Genomic DNA, 23,853 nt, shown 5'->3' with positions numbered 1-23,853 from the left:
ACTGGCCCTAGCCAGTGCATTCTCATCTTGTGGTCGGAAACCAGGGAGCTGCTGCAGCATGTCCAGGTACTACGCACCAGTCATCTCTCTCATGGCATGTGGTAGAGCAACGGGGTGTCTATCAATGGGCAGCCTATATATAACCTCTACGCCCTGCAATGTGATGGTGGCCTCGCCAATGGGCAAGTGGAATATGTGTGTCTCCAGTCGTCACCGTTCTATCAGGGCCGTGACCGAAGACCAATCGAGTTTCAGTCTCCCGATTTCCAAAATCATGTAAAATCTCGTATCCTACAGGCATCTAACTACACGGGAATGGAGAACTTTGCCCTTCAGGAAGTTTCACATGTCGTCCACTCTCCTGACGCGGAGAGTTTGGGCCAGTAACTCTCCCTCCCATATGTGGGCGGACCTACGATCGCCCTGTAACGATAGTAGCTCATTGCTGGAAGGTCCGGGATGCATAGGCAACACCTCCATGTCATCTACTGTAAATTAAACAACATTAATTACATGTTAGTTTTATAATTTTATTATTTTACATGTTAGTTTTATTATTTTACATGTTAGTTTTATAATTTTATATTTTTGTTTGTAAATTAAATTAATTTTTATAATTATACAATATTTAATTAATAAATATTCACATATGGGTTCGAGGCTCGATATTTACGGCCCAATAGCACCAAGATATCCTGAATTCTTGTATGTGTTAGTTTTATTATTTTACATGTTAGTTTTATAATTTTATATGCTTGTTCGTAAATAAAATAATTAATTTTTATAATTATATAATATTTAATTAATAAATATTCATATATGGGTTCCAGGCTCGATATTTACGGTCCAGTAGCACCAGGATATTCTAAATTCTTGTATATGTCAGTTTTATTATTTTAAATGTTAGTTTTATAATTTTATATGTTTGTTTGTAAATTATATAATTAATTTTTATAATTATACAATATTTAATTTATAAATATTCACATATGGGTTTCAGGCTCGATATTGCGGCCCAGTAGCACCAAGATATCCGAAAAATATTGTTCTTTTCTCATGTTATTTTCTTACGATCGTTGACTATAATTGGATAGAGTTTTTGTTTGATCTATCAATTGTTTGAACGAATTTTTGAGTATAAGAGATACTTAAACTACAGGGATATTACGCTGAAAGGCACTACATTTTACTATGCTAAAAGGCACTGCATTTTACTACCCTAAAAGGACACTATATTACTAGTCTTTAAGCAAATAAATAATATAAACTAGATAAAAATAACAAATACATTTAATCACAAAACATTCACGAAAATACATATACAACAGTAAAAAGTAACTTATTAACATTTTCTTTTAACAAAAAATAATGATTTCTCAATTTTTATATATTTTTTTAGCACACTAATATCTAAGTCCGGATAAAAATAACATACCAGTTTAATCGCAAAAAAAATTACAAAACAATATAGAATACATTTAAAACAATTAATATGCATTTTTATACGAGTTTCGACAAAAACTAAATCGAAATACCTCGATTTATGTTTTTTGAAAAGTTGAAGATTTTAGTCCGAAACGAGCAACCACAACGAGAGAAGGTCTTAACTAGGATGTGGGACCAATACTCTTTACTTTTTATGGGGCGGGTGGGGTCCACTCATATTTTTTTGGGTTGCTAAGGGGGGACCGCTGGAAGGATTTAAAAATTTGGGGGGGGGGGGGGGGGGTTCTGGTTTAAACGTGGGTTAAAAACATTTTAGTAATAGCGTGGGGTCCACTCGTGTTCTGGTCTATTTATATAGCGTTTTAGTAAATCGTGTTTTATATAAACGTTTGATCAGCTAAAGGTAAAGCGTATTTTAAAAAGGCGTTTTACATAAAATGTCTTTTTAAAAAGTGTTTTACCTTAATGTCCAAAACGGACGTTAAGGTAAAGTGTGTTTTAAAAGCGTGTTTTATATACTTTGGTCACTAAATTTTTTTTCCCACTTATTTCGGTCTTTTGAGTCTAAAAAAATCACATTTAGGTTTTGGACTTATTCTCCCACCCCAAAAGAAAAAGACAAATAACTAGGGGTGTCAATGGTTCGGTTCGGCCGGTTATTTTTATAAAATTTGTACCATACCAATTTTTCGGTTATTCTATTATGCATAATCAAAATTAGACTTTTCGAAACCATCCCAATCATGTCGGTTTTACTTCGGTATCGGTACGGTTCGGTTAATTTTCAGTATTTTTTTAAATGTCATATAAAATTCACCAGTAAAAGTAGAATGCAATAACATGCGTTCATTTATAAGACTTAACAAAATTCTCTAGACATTTTTACTGTTTAAAAGGTGATGAATTAAAAAACATGAAAGATGGCTAAAGTATAGATACATAAACTATTCAACAGCAACATAAAAGAAACCAAGTAAAAGCAAAGAAAATATAAATCACACGAGTGTAAAGATATTAATCAAGGTGAGACTCAAGAATAAAGTCTATATTAAATATTCAAAAAGATATATCTAAATTATATGAAAGGAAACATATTCAATACATTATAGTTTGCTACTCATAATCGCTGGATTAATACTTTGTGTCTTCTTAATAAAGATACTTGAAATAACTTAGTTTAAGTATGAGTAGGATAATAGGTTTTAGGAATTAGTATTTTGAGTTTAATTACTTGTTGGCTTGTAACAATTTTCATAAATCCAAGGTCCAATGAAAAATTTAATCCTTTATGAGTTTTAAGCTTACTATATAAATAGATTTTTCACATATAAAATTTATTCGGTACGGTTCGGTATTTTTTCGGTTTACTTTTATAAAATAAAAAATCTACCCTAATTATCGGTACGGTTATAAATTTATATAAAAATCTACGATTTCTTTAAAAGAAACCTAAGAATCGATTCAGTGCGGTACGATTCGGTCGATTTAGTCGGTTTTCAAATATACATTTACACGCCTACAAATAACCCCTTTCTTGGATAAACATCGTACATGGTTCTTTTTACATAAATAGAAATATTGTGAGTCAGAATATTTTGTTTTGTGTTAATCCAAGACACGTGGAGATGGGTCCCAGTGGTTTCCTTTTATAACTGGGGAACTACATTGTCTGCTGACACAAAACGTTACTCAACAAAACACTATACAAAACAACACAAATTTTGGCACTTTGTTTCACTTTTTAAACAAATTGTTTGATCAAAAGATGTCATCAATGATCAGATTCCCTTCTGCAATGTTTTCTCTCTATTCATCTTGTTCCTTTAAGTCATCACTTTTCCCTTCTAATTTTTCTGTTTTCCGTTTTGAGAATTCCAAGAATTCCTTATCTTCGAATGTAGTTTACCCTTTTTGGAACTCTAATTTTGCCATGGAAAATCGGAGTTTCTCAGTCCAATCCGCTTCTAAAATCCAAGATGGAGCTGCAGCTAAAGATTCTTCTTTTCAGGTAATCATTTCCCTATATATCCCTTTTGTTGTGTTTAATCATTGATTTGCTGTTGTTAATTTTAGTATAATTTCCATTACTATGTGGGGATAGTTATGAACTGTTTGTTCAATTGTGTGTTTCTTAAAGACAAAAAAGAAATAAAAATTGTGGTGTACTTTGTTTGGACAGTTTCATCTGTTATCTGCTAAAAAAGAACAAGTATTTAATTTATTATGAGTCGAGGGTCTATCGGAAACAGTTTCCCTACCTTGTGAAGGTAGGGACCTTGTGTAAGGTCTGCTTACACACTATCCTCCCCAGACCCCTTTTGTGGGATTGCACTGGGTTTGTTGCTGTTGTAACTTGTCGCTTGAGATAAAATTAAATGTAGAAACATGATCTATGGGAATTCATTATAGCCGGGTCCAACTTGTTGGGACTGAGGTAGTACTTGTTGTTGTTTGTATGTAACACTATTCTCGCACGAAGGCGGAGCCAGAATTTGAAACTTTTGGGATTCTAGTCATTTTTAAGTTGTTGGGTTCAAAAATTAATAATTTGTATATAATCAATGAACTTTTAGGATAAATACAAAGTTTAAATTAAAGTTATCGGGTTCAGCCGAACCCATAACACGAAAGATTTTAGAAGTATTTTTAGTGATGAGTGGGAGCAAGACTTGAATCTATGTTTGTTATAATACTATTTCGGATTGGGTGTACCACTTTATATAAAAGCTTAAACTGTAAAAATATGCATATATGTATTTATTTGTTTATATATTTAAGTTTGCAACACTATTTTCTTCTAATGCGATTTTTCGTTGATGGTATTGATTGACTAAAATTCTTGGACTTAATGTTCAAATGAGTATTCAGGGAAGTGAATCATTCTTTAGGAGTATATTGGCGAGCATGGAAGCAGTATATCTGAATAAAAATCCCACTGCTAAGGCCATTTTGGAGCTAGTTCATTCTGCTGATGGTGATCGAATTTGCTATGATCATTTTGCATTTAGGACATTTGGGGTATGATAATTCTTCTTCAATTCTAGGACTGAAATGGAGTTCCGGGAAATGTTTATTTAGCATACTCATCACTACAAATTATTTATTTATTTATTTATTGCTGCAGGTTAATGGCCATGGCATTGATTCTATGTCAAAGCTCTTCTTGGATTTTGGTTTTGAACAACGAGAAGAGTTGAGATTCCCTGCTAAGAAGTTGAAAGCTTTCTGGTTTTCTCCTCCGAAGGTTTCAACTTCCTGTCGTGGCAGTGGAGTTAATGGGCCGTTGCCAAGAATATTTATATCAGAACTTCTTGTTGATCAACTGAGTCCAGAAGCTCAGGTTTTCATCAGCTTGTTGCTTTACATAATTTTTTTGTATGCTTAACTGAACAAAAACATTGTCTTACGGATGAATTTCACATTTCAAAAGTTTGGTGCTTTTATAGTAAGATATTAGTATGTTACTCATGAATTTTCGTCCCTTGTTCTTCTCAGTTGTTGTAATTGTATGTTGGATTCGAACCAGATATTAGATTAAAATATAAAACGAAGGAAGGGAGTATAGTTCAAAAAGTTTTGCAGTTACACTGATTTTAGTAGTTCTGATCTCATGTTTGACGATAGCTTTTCCAGTGGAGTTATGTTTTAACTTGGTAGCTGACTTGCTTTAATTGTTCTTGAATATGTTCCGAACTCCAAATATGATATGACATAGTCAACACGACAACACCCTCAGACATTTCAGTTCCTCACAACCTCTCAGAAGTAGAGAGATAACTTTCATTTTTATCCTTTTAACCCCTATGTTTTTCTAGCTCTTGACTTTCAAATAATCTATGTCAAATTTCGAATTACATGAGTCTTCTTCTTTGCTTGCAGGATATAATTAAAAAATACACTGACATCTCTCGGTGCGGAAAAGAGTATGCAGCACTTGCAAGTGCATTTGGGACTTTGGCATGGGAAAAACCCTTGTATTCTGAATTTCAACAACTGGCTAGGTACTGGTCATTGTCCTCCACGTTTTAATTTCATATTGAACTCTAAATGTCTCGTGCTAGATCATGGATCAAAATGAATAATGATGTCTCAATAAATTGTATCTTACTTGTGTCATTCAAATTGTAGTAATGATATTTTCATCTCTAGCAGAATTAGTACCTCTGTACTTTTTAACAACCAACTGAACTATTAGGTTGCTAATTTTCACGAGCAGCATTTTCAAATTAATTATTTTTTATTTCTGTGGTGATTGTTGAATTACCAGGGAGAGTGAGTACGCTGCCTGGACCCTTGTCAATGGATATGCATTGAATCATGTTACCATATCTACCCATCGGTTGACATCAAATCTGAGAAGCATCGGAAATCTAAATCAATTCATCGAGAAAAATGGTTTCAATTTGAACTCTGAAGGGGGTATTCTAAAGGGTTAGTACAAAGTAACTTTGATGTAAACCTGCAATTAGTAATATTGCCTGCTATATTGTAGCTGCATCGTTTCACATATAATGCACTCACGTAAACGCTGATTATTTGCTTGGTCTACCATTTTAAGTTCAGGGTGACTGGTGTTCCACTTGAACTTATAGTTAACAGTTTCTTTGAAATCTGAATGCTAGGTCTAATCAGAATCAGTATAGACTGTAGATTAGCAGAAGTAGGAAGATTACAGTGTTCGCTTTATTAACATGTCGTGCTGTAATCTCTAGACTTCGTGGAAACTAGTTAGTCAATAGGGGTTTAAAGGACAAAAATCTCCGTGTATCTTACGTCAATGAATGAAATCCAGGTTGAAGAGTTTCGCCTCAGAAACTTATTGCTCATTAATTTTAGAGTATACAACACATGTACTGATTTGAGATTTTATCCATTTTCTTCAGAAGAATCTGTTTATTTTGAAATCTTATTCTTTTAAGTGAAAAATTATTATTTTTTAAATGGTCACTGGATATCACTACCTCACTTGTGGGATTTCACTGGGTTTGTTGTTGTACTGGATATCACTAAGTTTTGATTAATTCTCTTCCTCGCCAGTGAGCCCTGATGGTCTTCTGTTGCAAAGTTCAACTGTAGCAGATTCAACCTCTTTCGAATTTTCAGACGGCATTACAGAAGCAGTCCCTTGTTCATACATTGAATTTGCTGAGCGACTTGTACTACCCCAATATAAAGATTTACCAACAGAAAAGGTTAGTTCTCAATATCCGTCAGTTTTCTTGCATATTTCTCTGTAGTAAAAGCAATAAATCAATAACTTGGAGTTGGTACTTTCACCACCTGTTTATAACCATACACGAGAAGTAAAATATGTTCCAACCGCAGTTTCATGTGTGCACATTCATTCTATACAACATATTCGACGTAGCCTATTTCCTCCAAAGTTGCAAAATGGTGATTTATGTCTGTTCAAAGGCTTATACTGCAATGTAATCGAATATAATGCTACTTATTGTTAAATTTTAAAATGGATAACATTATCTGTTGAGTTGAAAAACTAAAAAAATCATCTGTTATGATTGAAGGCGAGCACATGCTTATTATAATCTCCTAATCCAAAGTGGTCTCGAGGTTTTGTTTCTACGTTTGAGCCTCAACTAGATTCATAGTGTTTCCTGTCGCTTAGTTGCATTCTGCTACTTTCAATCATATGGGAATATTAAGATTATATGCTGCTTTCAACCATATGTTGAGGTTAAAGATGTAGCTTGAACATAGACTTGACTTTTGCACATCAAAAAGGCTCCTCTTTTTCTCTTGCTTATATTTTGAAGCTTGCTTAGGTTGAGGAGTTCCACAGACGAGACGGGTTTGAGGTTGGAAATGCTGACAAGATATTTGAGAGTACATCGAAGGATCAGTTAACCCGTCGTGCTGCATGAGGAACATTTTGACTGTATGAGCTAATTCTTGGCATGTTCAGCTGGAAGAGTATTCCAAGATTAACTGTTGGAAGATGATATTGTAGCTCGTTAGTGTTATCTGATCTTCTGTAACTATCTAAAAGAATAAAATTGTTGTGCAATACATGATCTTTGGGTCATCTCCATTTTTACCATCACAAACTTCCTTAGCATACACCTTATATCAAGAAAATTACTGAGAACATGATATTAACCATTTTCAGAAACTTGGATGAATGAGTAAGCTCAACTTTAGTTGTGGATATTAACTATATCATCAGACAATCAAACACCAATATTGATATGGACTGAGCAAAGATAAATTTGCCAATGCAATCCATCTTATCTTTTTCTCTGACAAGTTCTATTCTTGAAAGACACAACATAGAATTAAGGTGGTGATGGAGTTAACTTTTGCGCACCTCAATCATTCACCTCCCACAGACATAAGTACCAAGTAATTCTATCAATCCAAATTTAGACAAATGAACAATCTGATAGCGGAAACCACTTTATTGGATGACATACTCCACGGTAAACAATATTCTGTTTTTTATTATTTCTTTTTCCCTTTTACTTTTTTTTCAAAACATTCTTTCATTTTGGGACAATGAGATTTCCACCAATGATGTGGGGGGGGGGGGGAGCGAGAAAGTGATGGACACAAATATTTACTCCATGGACTTGACCTCTGCTTACAATACATTCTTTTCAAGTGGGAGTTCAGCATTTTCAAAGATCACAACTTAAATAAATTGTGTACTCCTTCCCTTTTGCCAGTCATCCAATGACAAATAGGGGGGTGGACAAAATATATTCATAGCTAGAGGAGAAAAGACAAAGAATGGTAGAAACAGATAATTGCCAATCCAATACTAGGTTTTGCCATTTGGTTTTGGTGAATTCTGAGGAAACTGATGATGGTATGGAGAAGCATGAGAACCATTTGGAATTGAAAGACTTCTAGGATGTTGTTGTCCATTCCTCGAGAACGATCCTTGTGTTCTAACGCCGTTTCTGGTACTTGGACTTGATCCAACTCGGTCTGCTTGCATTGTCTGAAAATAGTAGGATGAGCTGGCCATGTCTTTAAGATTTGGCAACGGCTTCAAAGCTTCAACTACTTCACTCATCATAGGCCGAGCTTTGGGATCACGGCTAAGACAGCGAGCAGCCAACTGCGCAGCTTTCTGAGCACCTTTTATAGAAAAATGTCCTTCAAGTCTAGGATCTACCAATCTGTAAAACCTTCTTCTTTCACCTAGATGAGGCCGCGCCCACTCAACAAGGTTGTGTTCTCCATTTGGCCGGTTCTTGTCCATCGATCTCCTACCTGTAATCATTTCAAGTAGAACTACACCAAAACTGTAGACGTCGCTCTTTGACGTAAGATGTCCTGAGACAAATGAGCGGGACAAATTATAATCAGTAAACAAATATCAAACAAACCGAAAATTCTTCATCTGTGATTCAGGTCATCGAGCTGTACAGAAAGGTATTCAAAAGCAAGAAGAATCACTATAAAAATAATTGTTGTTTCGAGCAGAACAGCATCCAACTAGTTTGACTTGAGGTGACACATGAAAATTGATGAAGTCAAGTCAACCATATGGGTAATTATTGTGTGAAATATGAGAGCAACCAAGATGTCAGTCATACCTGTCATCACATACTCAGGAGCTGCATAACCATATGTTCCCATGACACGAGTGGAAACATGTGTCTTGTCACCCTCAGGACCATCTTTCGCGAGGCCAAAATCAGAGAGTTTGGCATTGTAATCCTGACAGACAGAGAGAGAGAGAGAGAGAGGGAGAGAGTCTATAATTAGAAAAGTTACAGGGGAAAGCTCTTTTCTTTTTCCAATACATTCAAAGTTCAAACATACCGCATCTAGCAGAATGTTGGATGTTTTGAAATCACGGTATATTACTGGTCTTTCTGCTTCCTCATGAAGAAAAGCAAGACCTTTTGCAGCACCCAGAGCTATTTTCATGCGGATAGACCAAGGAAGAGGCATGGATCCTGCACATATATTCTTTATTAGCAGAGAATATGATGAAAAAAAAGATTTTCAGCAGAACGTACAATATATTAACATAAAGATCTGCACTAAAATTTCACAAGACTAGTGCGCACTATCACTACACTTCATTCAGACTGCAAAAAAGTAAATTATAAAAGCCTGAATCTTTTGGTTATTTCAACAAGCATGCTTCAAACAACAACCAGGAAATATAAGTATGATATCATTTATCTTCCCCATGAAACACTCCCCCCCCCCAAACAATTTCACTTTTTTCTGTCCAGCCCAAATAAATTGATGGCTACTAATGGCTGAACCACCCCCCATCTATCAAAAGCTCCTGCATTGCATCTCAAAGAGAAAGGTATTCAGATTCCTAGTATCTGACAATGATCAAGACTTTTAGCAAGTTCATAGGAAGTTGAACACCAAGTCAAATGCTAAATCTTGTGTAGCTACTAATGTCACATTAAGAAAGAGAACCCAAGTCCAGATACCCAGTTTTAGTTGTCTGGCACGTAGCAAAACATTACCGATGCCATCTCCACTTAGTTTTCCTAGCGTTTTGGACTAGGCCAAGCCTATTGATCAAGATGTTCGACACTGTTATCTTTTCTTTCTTCAATTGCTATGTTTCCCATTGGGATCATTAATTTCTTGAATTGAACATCACCCCTCATAAAAACCTTTCTCAAAGTACAAGATCTCATTTTTTTCCTTGATCCAAGTTGGTAAATATCTCCTCCTTCCTCTTTTCTTCCTATCTGTAGCTGGAGCTGCCTTGCCCTTTTTCTCCCTCCCTCCCTCGCTCATCCACATCATAGGTCACGGCCTCCACCATCAACCACAACGTCTAAGCTCAAATCCTATCTTTTAAATTAGCTTGTCAACTTGACTTGTCGGCATGAACAAGAATCAACAGCAACAAAGTGTAATTCTTAGTAAATGATTTCTACCATTTTATAGGACCAAACACTTTTTAGAAGAAAAAAAAACAAGAAAAATCTTCAATCAAACTTCTATGTCCTACCAAATCAACCTAGACATGTTTTTCTTCCTGTCTTGAAAGTTGAAACAGTGGTATTTAAGCCTATCAAAATGTGATGTAGGACTACCAGAACTAATAAGTTTCTAGAATCAAATAACAAAAGCAGACTATAAAGTTTCCTCAAATCATTTCTTGGTCCTATAGGTCCTTGAGCTCCACATGGCTTTAATTTGGGAGTTGGGACTAAAATGTGCAAGAAAATCTGACTACCAAACTAATTTAATCCTCACTTTTATAGACAACCCAGCATCAGTTCAATCTCGGGATAGAAAACGTGTAATGATCTGAATCCGACATCAATAGTCGCATTGCTAATGTGGAAAACCCCATATACCATTTGGATTTCAAAATTTACTAGGCTTTATTGCATTATATCTTAAGAAATTTTCTATTAGAAAGAAAGAAATTTGTCACATCCTACATTCATGGATAGCTCCAGAGCTTAAAGAGAATTCAAGTTCTATTCCGAAGTAGAGACCTTTGGAATTAAAGCAATTCTCACAAACAATGCCAACATTATGCACATTAATAGTTGGTGTTTTCGCATATCCTTCCAAGATTAACTAGTGCATTCACAAGAATTATTCAGTAATATGTATTATGGACAACACATCTTTCAAGTAGTAATATGGAAAACACATCTTTTAAGAAGATTCATTTTCCTGCATATTAATCACTATCAAATATTTTCAAGAACACAAATATTAAGCTTAGTTACGTACTCCTGAACAGATGGTTTTCCAAACTTCCTCGAGGCATAAATTCGTAAACTAATAGCCTCTGATCATCTTCAATACAATAACCGATCAGTTTGACCAAATTAGGATGAACGAGATCACCAAGGAAATTTACTTCAGCCTGCAAAATGCGATAACACTTAATACAAAACCAAAATTGAAAATAAGAAAAAGACAAATACAGAACTAAGGATTTTATAAATAAATGAAGAGAGCAGCAAACCAGCCATTCTTTGTGACCCTGAAGTCCATCATGATTTAGTGTTTTCACAGCTACAGTAAGCCCTGTCCCTGGTTTAACTGGTGCTGTCCCATTCTCTTCAATCCACCCCTTGAAGACGCAACCAAAACCCCCTTCACCAAGAAGGGATTCTGGTCTAAAGTTTCTTGTTGCCATCTTCAGATCGTTAAATGCAAACTTTCGAAGCCGAGAAGAAACTTTAAGTTCCTCTTCAAGTTTTGAGGTGGATGAATTACTTTCAGCATTACTAGTAGTTGTAGATGAAATAATTGGAGCAACGGGTTGATCTCTGCTTGTGTCATTCGTAGATTTACTCTCTGCAAACAACGATGCAAGAAGTTAGAATATAGGCAGATTTATTCTTTTAAATAGAAAAATAATTTCACAAGGTTATCAGTTATTTATTGATCCGTTATCATAATGTCAAGAGATCTCTGACTTCAACTGCATACTGATAATTCATGTGATAAGAAAATGGACATTAGACCGAACTCACCGCAAAAGCTAGCTCATAAGGTGAGTATTATCCAAAACCATAAGTTTTTTTGTCGAAAACCTTAAAAAGCGATACAAACTCATTCCCTCAAAAAACCCACCCTTATGCCAAGAACTGAACATTTGAAGCACGGACATAACATGGACACACGACATTGGAAAACAAAACAATAGTAATGAGTGTGGTATTAATGTAATGATAAGAAAATGGACACTGAACCTAACTCAACCCAAAAAAAATTAGCTCATAAGGTGAAAATTATAAGAAGACAACAGTTCATTCCCTTAACCAATGCGGAATACTCTGACACAATGAAACAAATTTGCTTTTTTTCATAGATGCTAGGAGTGCACTAATTTGCATTATTGAAACAAGTTACATAAACAGAGAAGATATTAACTTCTATTGCAACCAAACTAGTCCTCATACTGTGGGCTAGTGTTAGCAATCACTAACTTCTCTCACTCGGTATAATTTTACAACTAGACTTGGCAAGACTCACATGAACACCAAAAGGCAAGAACCCAAAGATTGATACAATTGGGGGTTTTAAAGAAGAACTCAGATGAAGTGAAAAGACAAGAACCCAAAGACTAAGACAACAGGGGTGCTAATGGATCCTGAAATCAGTTGTAAATTCTCTCATTCATTAGATAATTGCTGCCCGTGCTAGAAAGTTATATTCACAAAGAATAAGGAGTGAATTTTATACAAAAGAACCCGGTATTGTTTCCTTTCTTCCCACAGGTAGGTGACTGCAAATTAAGTAGCTCTTTCAGTTTCACATTATACAAGCTAATTTCTGGCTATTGAATTACACCCTCCACACGCAAACATGAAAGTAAAGAATACCCAACCACATGACAAGTATAAGCGGCTTAGTTGCAACAGCATTTTAATGCAAATATGAAAATTATCACCCTAACAACAAATGTGCCTTTGCAACGGAAGGTTTAAAAGAAGTTCCTTTATAATCTAGAAAGGCCTCTAGCAATTTTCCAAATTCCGCGGTCCATCTTGAAATTCTTTAGACTGGTCCCGTTATAAACATATTGAGTTAACATCATCAACTACTACAAGTACAAGAAATATCTGCAAGCCAACTTTCTACCTCTATTAATTTACCAACTAGTGATTGCATAACAATTGACCAACCTCAAGGCATTTCACTAGATAAAAGCATGACACAACACTTCAATAACCAAAGAATTTCAAAACATTATTTTTTTCATGCAACTTTCTACAGAGTGAGTGAAGTGTTACCACAGTTGGTGCTGCTGATGCCACTGATGGAGCTATCAACTTTAGATCTTGAAGAAATACAGCTACCAATACACCACAACTTAGTCCAACATCCAGTAGTTTCCTCTTCAGCAACGTCTTTATTCTTCTTCTTCCCCTTTGATTTCTTTACATCCCAAGACTCCCCTTTTACACCATCATCGTTACCTAATCCCATATTTTCAATCCCTAAAATCAAACTCAGATATCATTAAAACCAAACCAAGACACCAACTTTCAACCCCACCTCCCTCATCCAACCCCCTCAGCCTAAAAAAATGTCAACTTTTCTCTAACCTATACCCTAAAATCTCCAAAAATCCCTAAAAATAGAACAAATAACTGAAACCCCAGTTCCCTAAATCACCCAAAAAAGTAAATACACAAACCCAGAAGACAAAAAAAAATCCAAAAATCCCTCCTTTTTCAGACCCAAATTTCCAAGAAACTCAGAAGAAGAAAGAAAAGTAAGAAACAGATGAAATAGCTCAAACCAGATGAAAAAATCAAGCAAATATGAGATTAAAAATCTATAAAAGAGCTAACTTTGATTCAGATCACATGCCCTTATTCTTGACCTTTACAAAGCAGAGAAGTTATAGCACCAAATACTGTGCAAAGCAAAGCTGGAATCAGATAATAATCCCACTTCAAAAAAGTGCAAACCCCAAAAATGTCTGCTCCCCTTAAAGATATTGAAATCTCAACAAAAGACTCAAATATGCTGAGTGCTGACCAGTTCTTGGCTTCTCAATAGGAAAAAGTAAAAAGGAAAAATAAATATACAAAAGAAATGATATTTTATATATTTCACCACAGTATATTTTATTTCTAATGTGGAATATATGTTTTGGTGTGGTATTATAATAGGAGTGTATAATAAAGTGTTAATAGCACTTTTGGTCCTTCAATTATTAAATAAATTTTGATTTTAATCCTTATGAATATCTGAGGAAGTACGTTTAACTTTTAATGTATTAAAACAAGCATTGTTAATCTCTTTACTTGTGAATATTTATAAATTTATGTAATTATCAACTATTCTATCGTTTAATTACCCTTGTGTTATATTAAGCTTGTATAGTTATTTTATTTTTGGTGATACTATAATTTTAAAAATTATTCAAATATAATTTATTTATGTCATCCCAGTGTAGTTGTATTAGTATTATAATCTTTTTTTTAGAGTTATATTCCTACGTGTTATTTCTTTTACTTCGGTTATTTTACTATATTGTTGTTATTACTATATCGTTGTTGTTACTGTTTATTGCTACTACTTCTTTTTATTTTGTCCTTAAGGTGTGGGTTTTCGAAAACAACTTTTTTACCTTCACGAAGTAGGGGTAAGGTCTGCGTACATACTACCCTCCCTAGATCTCACTTATAAAATTATACTGAGTATGTTGTTGTTGTTATGATTCAAATATAATATATTTCCTACATAAAAGGACAAAATGTACCATCTAATTAAATGGAGGTTAAGTGTGCTTATTAAATATTACAAGGACTAAAATTAAAATTACTACTAATAACTAAGGAACCAAAAGTGCTACCATCCATAATAAAAGATGATTAATACTTAATAATTCAAAAATGAAAATTTAAAGTGATAAGGGAAATAAACCTATGAATTATCGGCGCTCTTACCTTTTTCTTGCAATGGAATCGAAGACCGAGAAAAGCATATTAGGGGGCTGCCCGGAAAATGTGGTCAGGGAACTTGAGCTACCCGAAATGCCCATGTGGAAGTTGACGGTATTTAAGGTATATTTAGAATGAGATAAAATGTTTTTTATTAAAAATTAAAAATATTTATCATGAAAAGCATTTTATCTTAAAAAAATATTTGTTTGACTATTTTTTAGTACTTAATAGGACTTAAAACGTGTAACATATAATAATTTTATCGGATGACAACTAACTTATTTGATTCGATTCATGCAACAAATTAAATTAATTTATTTGATACAAATAAATATACTTTCTCCATAATACAAATGTATGTGAAGCTTAGATTAGCTAAGAAACTAGAAATGCTAAATTGTCATCCTTTAGCTTATAACATTTAGTTGGTAGATAAAATTCTTTTACTAATCGAAAAAATTAGTTATAATCGAGTAATAAATTTTAGGGAATGTAAAAACACATATAATATACATATATTTTGATCATAGGATCTAAATATTTTCTATGAACAAAGTATTATTATATTTTTACAATAATGGTTAAGCAATAGTGTGAAATAAGAATTGTGATATTTACACAAATAAAAAACTTTTGTTCATAAGTGAAAATTTGATTTCTCCGCTTTAATAACTAATATTTCGTTAAACGTCGGAAAAGATTTGATCAGGCAAACATACTTTTTTTCATACAAATAGATGGGATCTCATTATTCTTAGCTAGACGTTCCGAATTCGAGAGAAATTAACTGACAAGTGTATTAGTGAATTATTGATACTATCATTACGCAACAAGCAAAGTATTGGCTATTAGTGATGTAACATTAAGAGGTTTTGAGATATATTAGGATTTGCTCTAAAAATAAAAAAAGTTAGTAGAAAGTATTTTATTTTATTTTAAATTCAAATTAGTTGAACCCAAATACATATACTAAAAGAGGGTAGGAAATTGAAAACTAAAAAATTGGAAATAAAGATGATCTATGGTAGTTTAAGGATTTAGCATCTAAAAAGAGAAAAAGCGATCAGTTCATGTAGTGGGAAGTGGAAAAGTTGGGCAACTATAGGGCAGGAGAGAGAATGTGACGGTGGGGGCCCACTTGTTGACGTGTCAATCTATGAGTTGGCAGCTCAAATCACGCGCTTGAGTGGTGATATTACCGGTGCTATTATTATTATATTATTATATTATATATTATTATTATCTAGTTTTTTTTTTTCGTCATAATTTCTTTTTTGCTTTCCTCTGATTTGAGCTTTGGAGGATATATACCCCTGAAGACTTTGTTTTTTATTAATTAAGTATTATTATTTTTAATTTTTAAACCCCTGCAAAAAGATTATTTGCGATATTGTCCGTACGTCCTCACCCTCCCAATATTTCTTGGTTTATTAGCAAGATTATTATATTAGATCAAATAATATACTAGCAAGTCTTTAGTTTGGAGTATCTCAACTTATTAATTGATATTTTGATTAAATCGATTTTTTTAAATCACACTTTGTGTTCGCTTATTGACAGAAAAAAAAACTAATTTATGCGCTAATGACGAATTAGTCCTATACTCCTATTACTTAAAACAATGAAACTAATTATCTTAACCAATTCTTTTAGTTCATAAGATCAATCTCGTTATGAGAAGGCATTATATTATATGTCGTCAAATATCAGTTAAAAAACAGAAGGAAAAAAAGGAAGGAAGTAGGTTATTACTTATTACAAGCATTGACATCTGAAATGATAAATTCCACTGTTAAAATTTTATTGTTAAATAAACAATTTAAAATTAAAGAGTTTTTAAATACAGAAAGACTAACTTAAAATTGAAAGGGTGCGACATAAAAAGTAACAGATGGAGTTGGTAAGATAAGTAATATGTTAGCAATTATTGTTAAATTATTTGTTACATATAAATAAAAAAATTGCAATAAGTAAATTACATTGCGAAAGTGTACGTAAAACTCACTAGTGCAATCTTTATACTTTGCCAGATAAACTTTTACCTTTTCTTTTTCGCCATGCCCTCCTCTTGTAATGAAGCTCTCTTCTTTTATTCTTGAATATTTTATTGAAAATATAATTCATACCAACAATTAGGCTATATTCAAAATAAGCGGCTAGCTGGGTAAAGAGGGGCTTAGGTCGAAGAAATATGAAGCAATACTTTGTACATAGGTAACCAAATAACGAAGGTAACGTGTCGTATAAAATCTCCTAACTCTTCATTTTTTTCGCTTTAGCCCGTGCCAGAAAATATTTATATTCGGTAGTCAAAAAAGTACATAAAAATTATATAACTTTTATATATAACATACAATATATATATTCACCTATTATTTTAAGAGCGACTGTATAGTATCATTTTCCCAACATGATTATATGATTCCGTATTAGTTTAAACGTTGGAATATTAGTAGAATAAAATTATTAAGGGCCGGTTTGAATAGTTCATTATTTTATACTTGAAGCGGAAATACCGAAATTGCTCTTATCCAGGAGCTTTCTATTTTACATCCTTGGTTGCTCGAACCAGAGAAATATTAAATTTTCACTAAAAGTGAGTGTTAAGTGAAACACTAGTTCGTACCGACAAAATTTTAATAGTTACAAAAAAAAAAATGCTCATAGAAAATTTCAAGTTCAAACAAAACTTGATCAACATCTAACACTCAAATACTTGTTCACCCTGAAATTTGGATAACAATTAAACTTATAATGTGGTTTTAAAAATATGTGATTTCACCTAATACCAATTGATAAACGTAAAGATAAATGATGCAAATTGGCAATAATATAAAGCGAACAACGTTTGGACAGATACCTCGAGCTCGGACACCCTCGAGCTAGTTATGCAAGAATAGTTAAAGGCACAATAAACTGATGAACAAGAAAGTAAGCTGAGAAATATTATATTGCTTTGATATTCGTGAATGTAAGGTCCTTTACAAATGATGGGGACTCCCCTTTATATACTAGAGGAATCCTAATTATGGTAAAATTCTAATTACGGAAGTAAATCCCATGATTGGTGCAAATAATCGCCCTTGATTTGATCCGGAGTTTCCGCCGTGATCTTCGACCGGTTACAAATATCTAGCCTTTCCGTTATTGCACTTCACTCGAAGTCGGTCATACTTAGTCTCGATTGTTGCTGGCCTCGGTTTCGACGGACGTCTCGATTCTTGAACTCGACACCTCGTCTTCGTGCTATAGCCCGATCCATTGCGAGGTTGACCCTCGAGTGATCTCCTGGTATCAATTAAATAGCAAAATCGGACAAGCCCGATTTTAACCGTATACAGATAGTCCTCTCGTTTCTTGGAGTGTAATGAGAAGAAATGATCTGAGTCTTCGATTTTATACTTCGATCAATTATAATGTCACTCTTATGACGTTAGCGACAGAAATGACTGAAGTAGTGCATCGGTGCGGTTCCCAAAATTATTAATTAGCGTCAGTTGATGGTCGGCCACTAGTGCCTTTGAACCGTCATAGCAAATATTATAAATAGATCATCTTCATAATTTTTCCAAATTTTACTTCCAAAATCTCTTCTAATCTTCAAATCACTTCTTCTCCCTTGAAGTTTTTCAATTCTTCAAATCTCGTTTGCCAACCTTCTCATGTTTGGGTCATCACTTGCTATAAATTAAATTTTGTGTTCTGAGGCCTTGAAACCTCATTTAGAGTCATCTCGATTTGCGTGCGTAGTCCGGGCGCATAACCGGAAAGCTTAAATATGAAATTCTGTGAAAAATGATAAAATTTGGTTATAAAATGAGTTAATTTGACTTCGGTCAATATTTTGAACAGACCTGAACCCATGATTTGACGGTCCCGGAGGGCCCGTAGGAAAATATAGGACTTGGGCGTATGCTCAGAATCGAATTCCGAGGTCCCAAGCCCGAGAAATGAATTTTTAAAAGAAATTATTTTCTGAAATTGTTTAAGAAAAATTGAAATGAAATTTACTTAGAACATGATGGTATCGGGCCCGTATTTTGGTTCCGGTGCCCGGTACAGGTCTTATATATGATTTGAGACGTTTTTGTGAAATTTGGTGAAAACGAAGTTTATTTGACGTGAATTAGACTTCCGGTTGAGGAGTTATGAACTTTGAGAGTTCTTGATGAAAATGTTGAGTTTTGAGGTTTAATTCATGATTTTACATGTTATTTTGATGATGTGATCGCTGGAGTAGGTCCATATGATATTTTTGAGTTAGTATGCATACTTGGTTTGGAGTTCCGAGAGCTCGGGTGAGTTTCGGGTAGGTTTTGGGATGTTTTAAACTTAAAACCAGAAGTTGCAGGTCACTAAACCCACCAGTGCGGTTCGCGGTCGACCTTGTGCGATGCGCGGTGGAGGCTGTGCGGCCGCGTCGACTTTGTGCGGTCCGCACAGGGCGCTGTTGTGCGGCCGCAGTCGACTTTGTGCGGTCCACACAGGGCACTGGACCGCAGTACCCTCAGGAAGGCCGTACGGCCGCAGTCCATTTTGTGCGGTCCGCATAGGGGGTCTGAGAGGGGTATAAATAGACGGGATTTTCAGTCATTGTGCATTTTTCAAAACCCAAAAACATAAGAGACGATTTTTCAAACAACTTTTCTTCTCCAAATCAATTGTAAGTCATTTTTAACTAGTTTTATTCAATCATTAACATCTTTTAACATGATTTCAACTTCAAATCCATGATTTTTATGGGGAAATTGGGTGTTTTGGGTAGATTCTAGGTTTTTCAAAAATTAGGGATTTGTGCCTCGATTTGAGGTCCGATTTCAAAACAAATTACATATTTGAGCTCATGGGGGAATGTGTAATCGGGTTTTGGTTCGAACCTCGGGTTTTGACCACGTGGGCCCGGGGCAATTTTGACTTTTTGGGTAAAAACTTTGGAAAACTCATTTTTCATGCATTCAAATTGAGTCATGTAGCATTTATTGATGTAATTAAGTAACTTGTGACTAGATACGAGCGAATTGGCGGTGGAATCAAGAGGTAAAACTATAATTGAAACTTGAGTTGTGTTCGAGGCATCGAGGTAAGTGTTCGGTCTAACCTTAGCTTGAGGTATTAGGAGTTGAGTCTTATTTGCTATTTGCTTCTTGTTGAGTACGACATATAGGCATGGTGACGAGTATCTATACGTTGGTGTCAAGCATGACCGTGAGTCTTAAATTGATACTTGTTGTATTCTTGAATGTTACTATGGTTGAAAAAGTGTGTAAATCCTTGATATTGAGCAAAAACTTAGTTTGTTTATCGTGGAATATACTTATGATTGAGAAATGGTGGTATTTGAGATGAGTAGGAGTTGAGTTAAGATTGGTTATGGCTGATTCTCCCTTTCCGGAATGTATATATTTGTATTGCTGAGTTCCCTTGTCGGGGTAGTGTAGTCTATTGTTGATCCCTTGCTGGGACGGTTAATTATGATTATTGGTGACTGTATAGTTGGAACGGGTTACGCGCCACAATAAATATTATATCGGATCGGGTTGCCCACCGCAATAGATATTATATTGGATCAGGTTGCACGCCGCAATAAATATTATATCGGATCGGGTTGCACGCCACAACAGATATTATATTGGATCGGGTTGCACGCCGCAACAGATATTATATTGGATCAGGTTGCACGCCGCAACAGATATTATATTGGATCGGGTTGCACGCTGCAACAGCTATATATATGTGGATCGGGTTGCACGCCGCAACAATGTTAAATGATAAGGGATCGGGTTGCACGCCGCAACAATGTTAAATGATAAGAGATCGGGTTGCACGCCACAACAGTATTGTTATTGTATCGTTGTAGATATTGAGTTGTCCTTTCATATTTTATTAAGTTTTTGTTGGTCTTGATATGTTTCCCCGAAGCATGTACCCCCTCCCATTTTAAACTGCTCATTCCTGTTTATTTTTTGCCATATATTATATAACTGCACAGGTTTATCTGGAGTCTGGTCTTAGCCTCGTCACTACCTCGTCGGGGTTAGGCCGGGCACTTACAGCACATGGGATAGGTTGTGCTGATACTACACTCTGCACTCTGTGCAGATACCGGAGCGACACTTGATCAGCAGCAGTATGGGAGCCAGCCTTCAGTCAATCGAGACACTGAGGTAGCCTTGCAGGCGTCCGCAGGCCCGGCGTCTCCGATCTTTTATTATGTTATGTTATCTCATGTGTCCGAGACAAACAGTGTTATTTTTCCTTCAAACTGTTGTATGTAGTACTCTTAGTAGTCCATGGATATTGTGACACCAGTTTCTGGGTAGAGGCATGTATTGACTTTCGAAACATTTTGGTTTTATATTTATTTAAGACTTCCGCTTAAATTTCATATTCCGCTGTCATTTAGATGTTTATTACTTGTTAATATAAGTTGAAAAAAAGGATTAAAGCAGAAGAGTTACAGATTTCTAAGTTCGTGGCTTGCCTAGCTTCTACGAGTATGCGTCATCACGACTCCCGAGGGTGGGAATTCCGGGTCGTGACATCTCATCAAACAACAAGTTTTATCTTCTTCTTTCCCTGAACTCATAAAAAATGGCGAAAACATCGAAAAATGTTCCTCAAAAAGAAAAAGCCTCCTCATCGCGGCCGACCAGCGACAAAACGCTGGTAGAGCCACGCATCAAAGAGTGTGTTCCTTGGTCATGCGATCTTACTTCCGACATTAAAGTCGAGAAAACCTCATCGGTACCTGGCCGATGAGAGCCAATGTCGAGATATATATGCTCGATAACTGAGGGCGATCTTGAGCAAGTAAAAAAGATTGCCATTGGGAAAACAAGGAGGTGGTGATTCTGACCCCCGAAAAGAACATAACCACCCACGTAAAAGGGTTCTTGAGTGTTTACACTTACCCTTTTACGCTGGGTCCTATTGACCCCGTTATCCTTGATTTCTATAGCCAATACCAAATAACCCTAGGCCAGATCCATCCTTCATTCTGGCGTATAGTAATTTTTCTTTGATTCTTTGTGAGCAAAGTCGAGGGGATGCCTTTTACCCTCGATTATCTCATCAAAATGTACAACCCCTATCTTTATCGAGGCAGACTAATAAGGCTTCAGCGTTGAGCCACCAAGGTGTTGTTCTCGAGCATAGATGAGGATAAGGACCGAGGATAGATGTGCCGATTTGTATGAGTGATGACTTCTGGCATAATTCCGGCCGAGAAGATGTCATTCTCTGAAGAGTGGACCATGAAGCATAAGTACAAACCCAACTATAGCTTCCGTTATTAACATTTTGTTTCTTTTTCCTTTTCGTATTGACATCCTTTCCTATGATGCATCGGTTTCTTGGTGCCCAGTGTAATCCCGAACCTTGAAAGCTGAGTTCGAAAATTGGCCTCGACCTCTTCGTACACTGAGAGCTCATGGCGCGATTTGGGAAAGGCTGATGGGAGGCCAAAAATCACGGTAAGCTTCTCTATTCATGTTTAATGCCCTTTTCTTTTTTATTTTTACTTGATTTCCTCCCATACAGGTTTCGAAAACAATATCGTCATGAGGTTGCCCCCACCTGGGGAAGAGGAGGCCCCAAAACTGGCTAAGGATAAGAAGAGGAAGAGGGTCTCGCCTTCCGATACTCCAAAGCCTAAAAAGAGCACGGCTCGTAAGTCAAAGAATGACATTACCGCTCTTCCTGCGGACGTAGCCCAAAAACTACGAGATGAAGAAGAGGAGAAAGAAGGTGCTGACTTTGAGCTGGTGGCTCGAAAGAGGGGGAGCGCCGAAGCTTCAAAGGCAGTTGAGCCAGTGATGGTTGAAGAGGCTCACCTTCTAACTAAGGAGATCTCGGAATATGGTTTGAGCAAAGTCCTCGAGTCATCGGAGGCTGAAGATATCTTCCGTTGTGACGAACAATTGGCGAGTATGCCCATCTGCCGTGACGAACAATTGACGGGTGTGCCTGAAGGGTCCGGTTCTGAGGCCCTCTGAAAAGGAAAGAGCGCCCCAAGTGTCTTTCTTGGGGAAATCAACATTGATGATTAGCCGGCCCTCCCCACATTTTTTGAGGGGCAATTTCAGGAGTCCCAGGCTATGGAGACCCCTGACATGGGAACGGCCCACGAAGGGGATGACTTATTTTGTGGCTACTTCATGGGGGTTGATGATGTTTCCGATTAGGATGCATCAATCATTTCGATGAGGCTCAGCGACTCCTGAACCAGGTAGACTTCAACCCCCGTTATTAGTTTTATGTTTGCCTTTATTTCCTTTTACCTGATTTCCTTCCTTTCTCCATAGGCTTTGACGCTTCATCGGGAAGTGTTTTCCAAATCCCGAGTTGAGCTGAACCGGTGTGAGGCCGGTCTCAAAAATCTCACGGAGGAGAGAGATGCCCTCAAACTCTTCAGTGGGCAAAAAGAATAGGAGATCAAGGACCTCTGAGCTAAACTGGCCAAAGCTCATAAAGAGAATACTGACTTGATCGAATGGTAATGATGAATTTTCTTAGAAGTTTGGTGTATAGATTCGGGGATGACGGCTAATACTTTGATCCTGCAGGTTCAGGAGAAGGCCGAAAAGATCGAGCAGCTTCGCGAAGAGGCTAAGATGAAAGAGGTAAAGACTTTGGGGTGAAAGCAGAACATGGACCATCTCGCCTCGGAGAAAGATACTACTCGAGCCCAGCTATCTTTGACTGAGCGTCAACTCCAAAGCATGAAGGAGGAGAGCTTGGCCCAAGCCAAGAAAATTGAGGAGCTCGAGACTCGTTAGGCCACTGAGCTTGCAAAAGCCACATCTGAGGCAGAAAGAGTAAAATCCGACGCGGAGGAGGTTGTGGTCGTCTACCGAGCTGATGTTGAAGCCGCTCATGCTCGAGCAAAACAAATTTTCGATGCTGCTCAGGCCCGATCATCTTGCGTTGTTGATCATGTCAAATGCCAGTCTCGGAGAGAGGCTCTCGAAGAGATTCATGCTCGTGGTTCTGACCTTACTGCCGATATCGAGAACACAAAGATGCTAGA

The 23,853-nt window shown here is 36.1% G+C and overlaps 2 protein-coding genes across 2 annotated transcripts; one reads left to right on the top strand and one right to left on the bottom strand.

The window, feature by feature from the left end:
- The first annotated feature begins 3,133 nt into the window (after positions 1-3,133).
- Positions 3,134-7,489, top strand: LOC104243986 (2-oxoadipate dioxygenase/decarboxylase, chloroplastic/amyloplastic). The gene is made up of 7 exons (XM_009799274.2): positions 3,134-3,454; positions 4,315-4,464; positions 4,571-4,786; positions 5,326-5,447; positions 5,714-5,877; positions 6,484-6,638; positions 7,230-7,489. Exons 1-7 carry the CDS (start codon positions 3,212-3,214, stop codon positions 7,326-7,328), a joined length of 1,149 nt encoding a protein of 382 aa, XP_009797576.1. The 5' UTR covers positions 3,134-3,211; the 3' UTR covers positions 7,329-7,489.
- A 518-nt stretch (positions 7,490-8,007) lies between these two features.
- LOC104243985 (serine/threonine-protein kinase PBL34-like) lies at positions 8,008-14,016 on the bottom strand. The gene is made up of 6 exons (XM_009799273.2): positions 13,161-14,016; positions 11,384-11,718; positions 11,146-11,281; positions 9,238-9,374; positions 9,009-9,132; positions 8,008-8,745 (listed from the first exon to the last, which is right to left on the bottom strand). The coding sequence occupies exons 1-6, from the start codon at positions 13,354-13,356 to the stop codon at positions 8,225-8,227; spliced, it is 1,449 nt and encodes a 482-aa protein (XP_009797575.1). The 5' UTR covers positions 13,357-14,016; the 3' UTR covers positions 8,008-8,224.
- Between the last annotated feature and the right edge of the window lie 9,837 nt (positions 14,017-23,853).

This window comes from Nicotiana sylvestris, chromosome 10, assembly GCF_000393655.2.
Source record: "Nicotiana sylvestris chromosome 10, ASM39365v2, whole genome shotgun sequence".
Classification (NCBI taxonomy): domain Eukaryota; kingdom Viridiplantae; phylum Streptophyta; class Magnoliopsida; order Solanales; family Solanaceae; genus Nicotiana; species Nicotiana sylvestris.
This window is presented reverse-complemented; position numbering and strand designations above follow the sequence as displayed.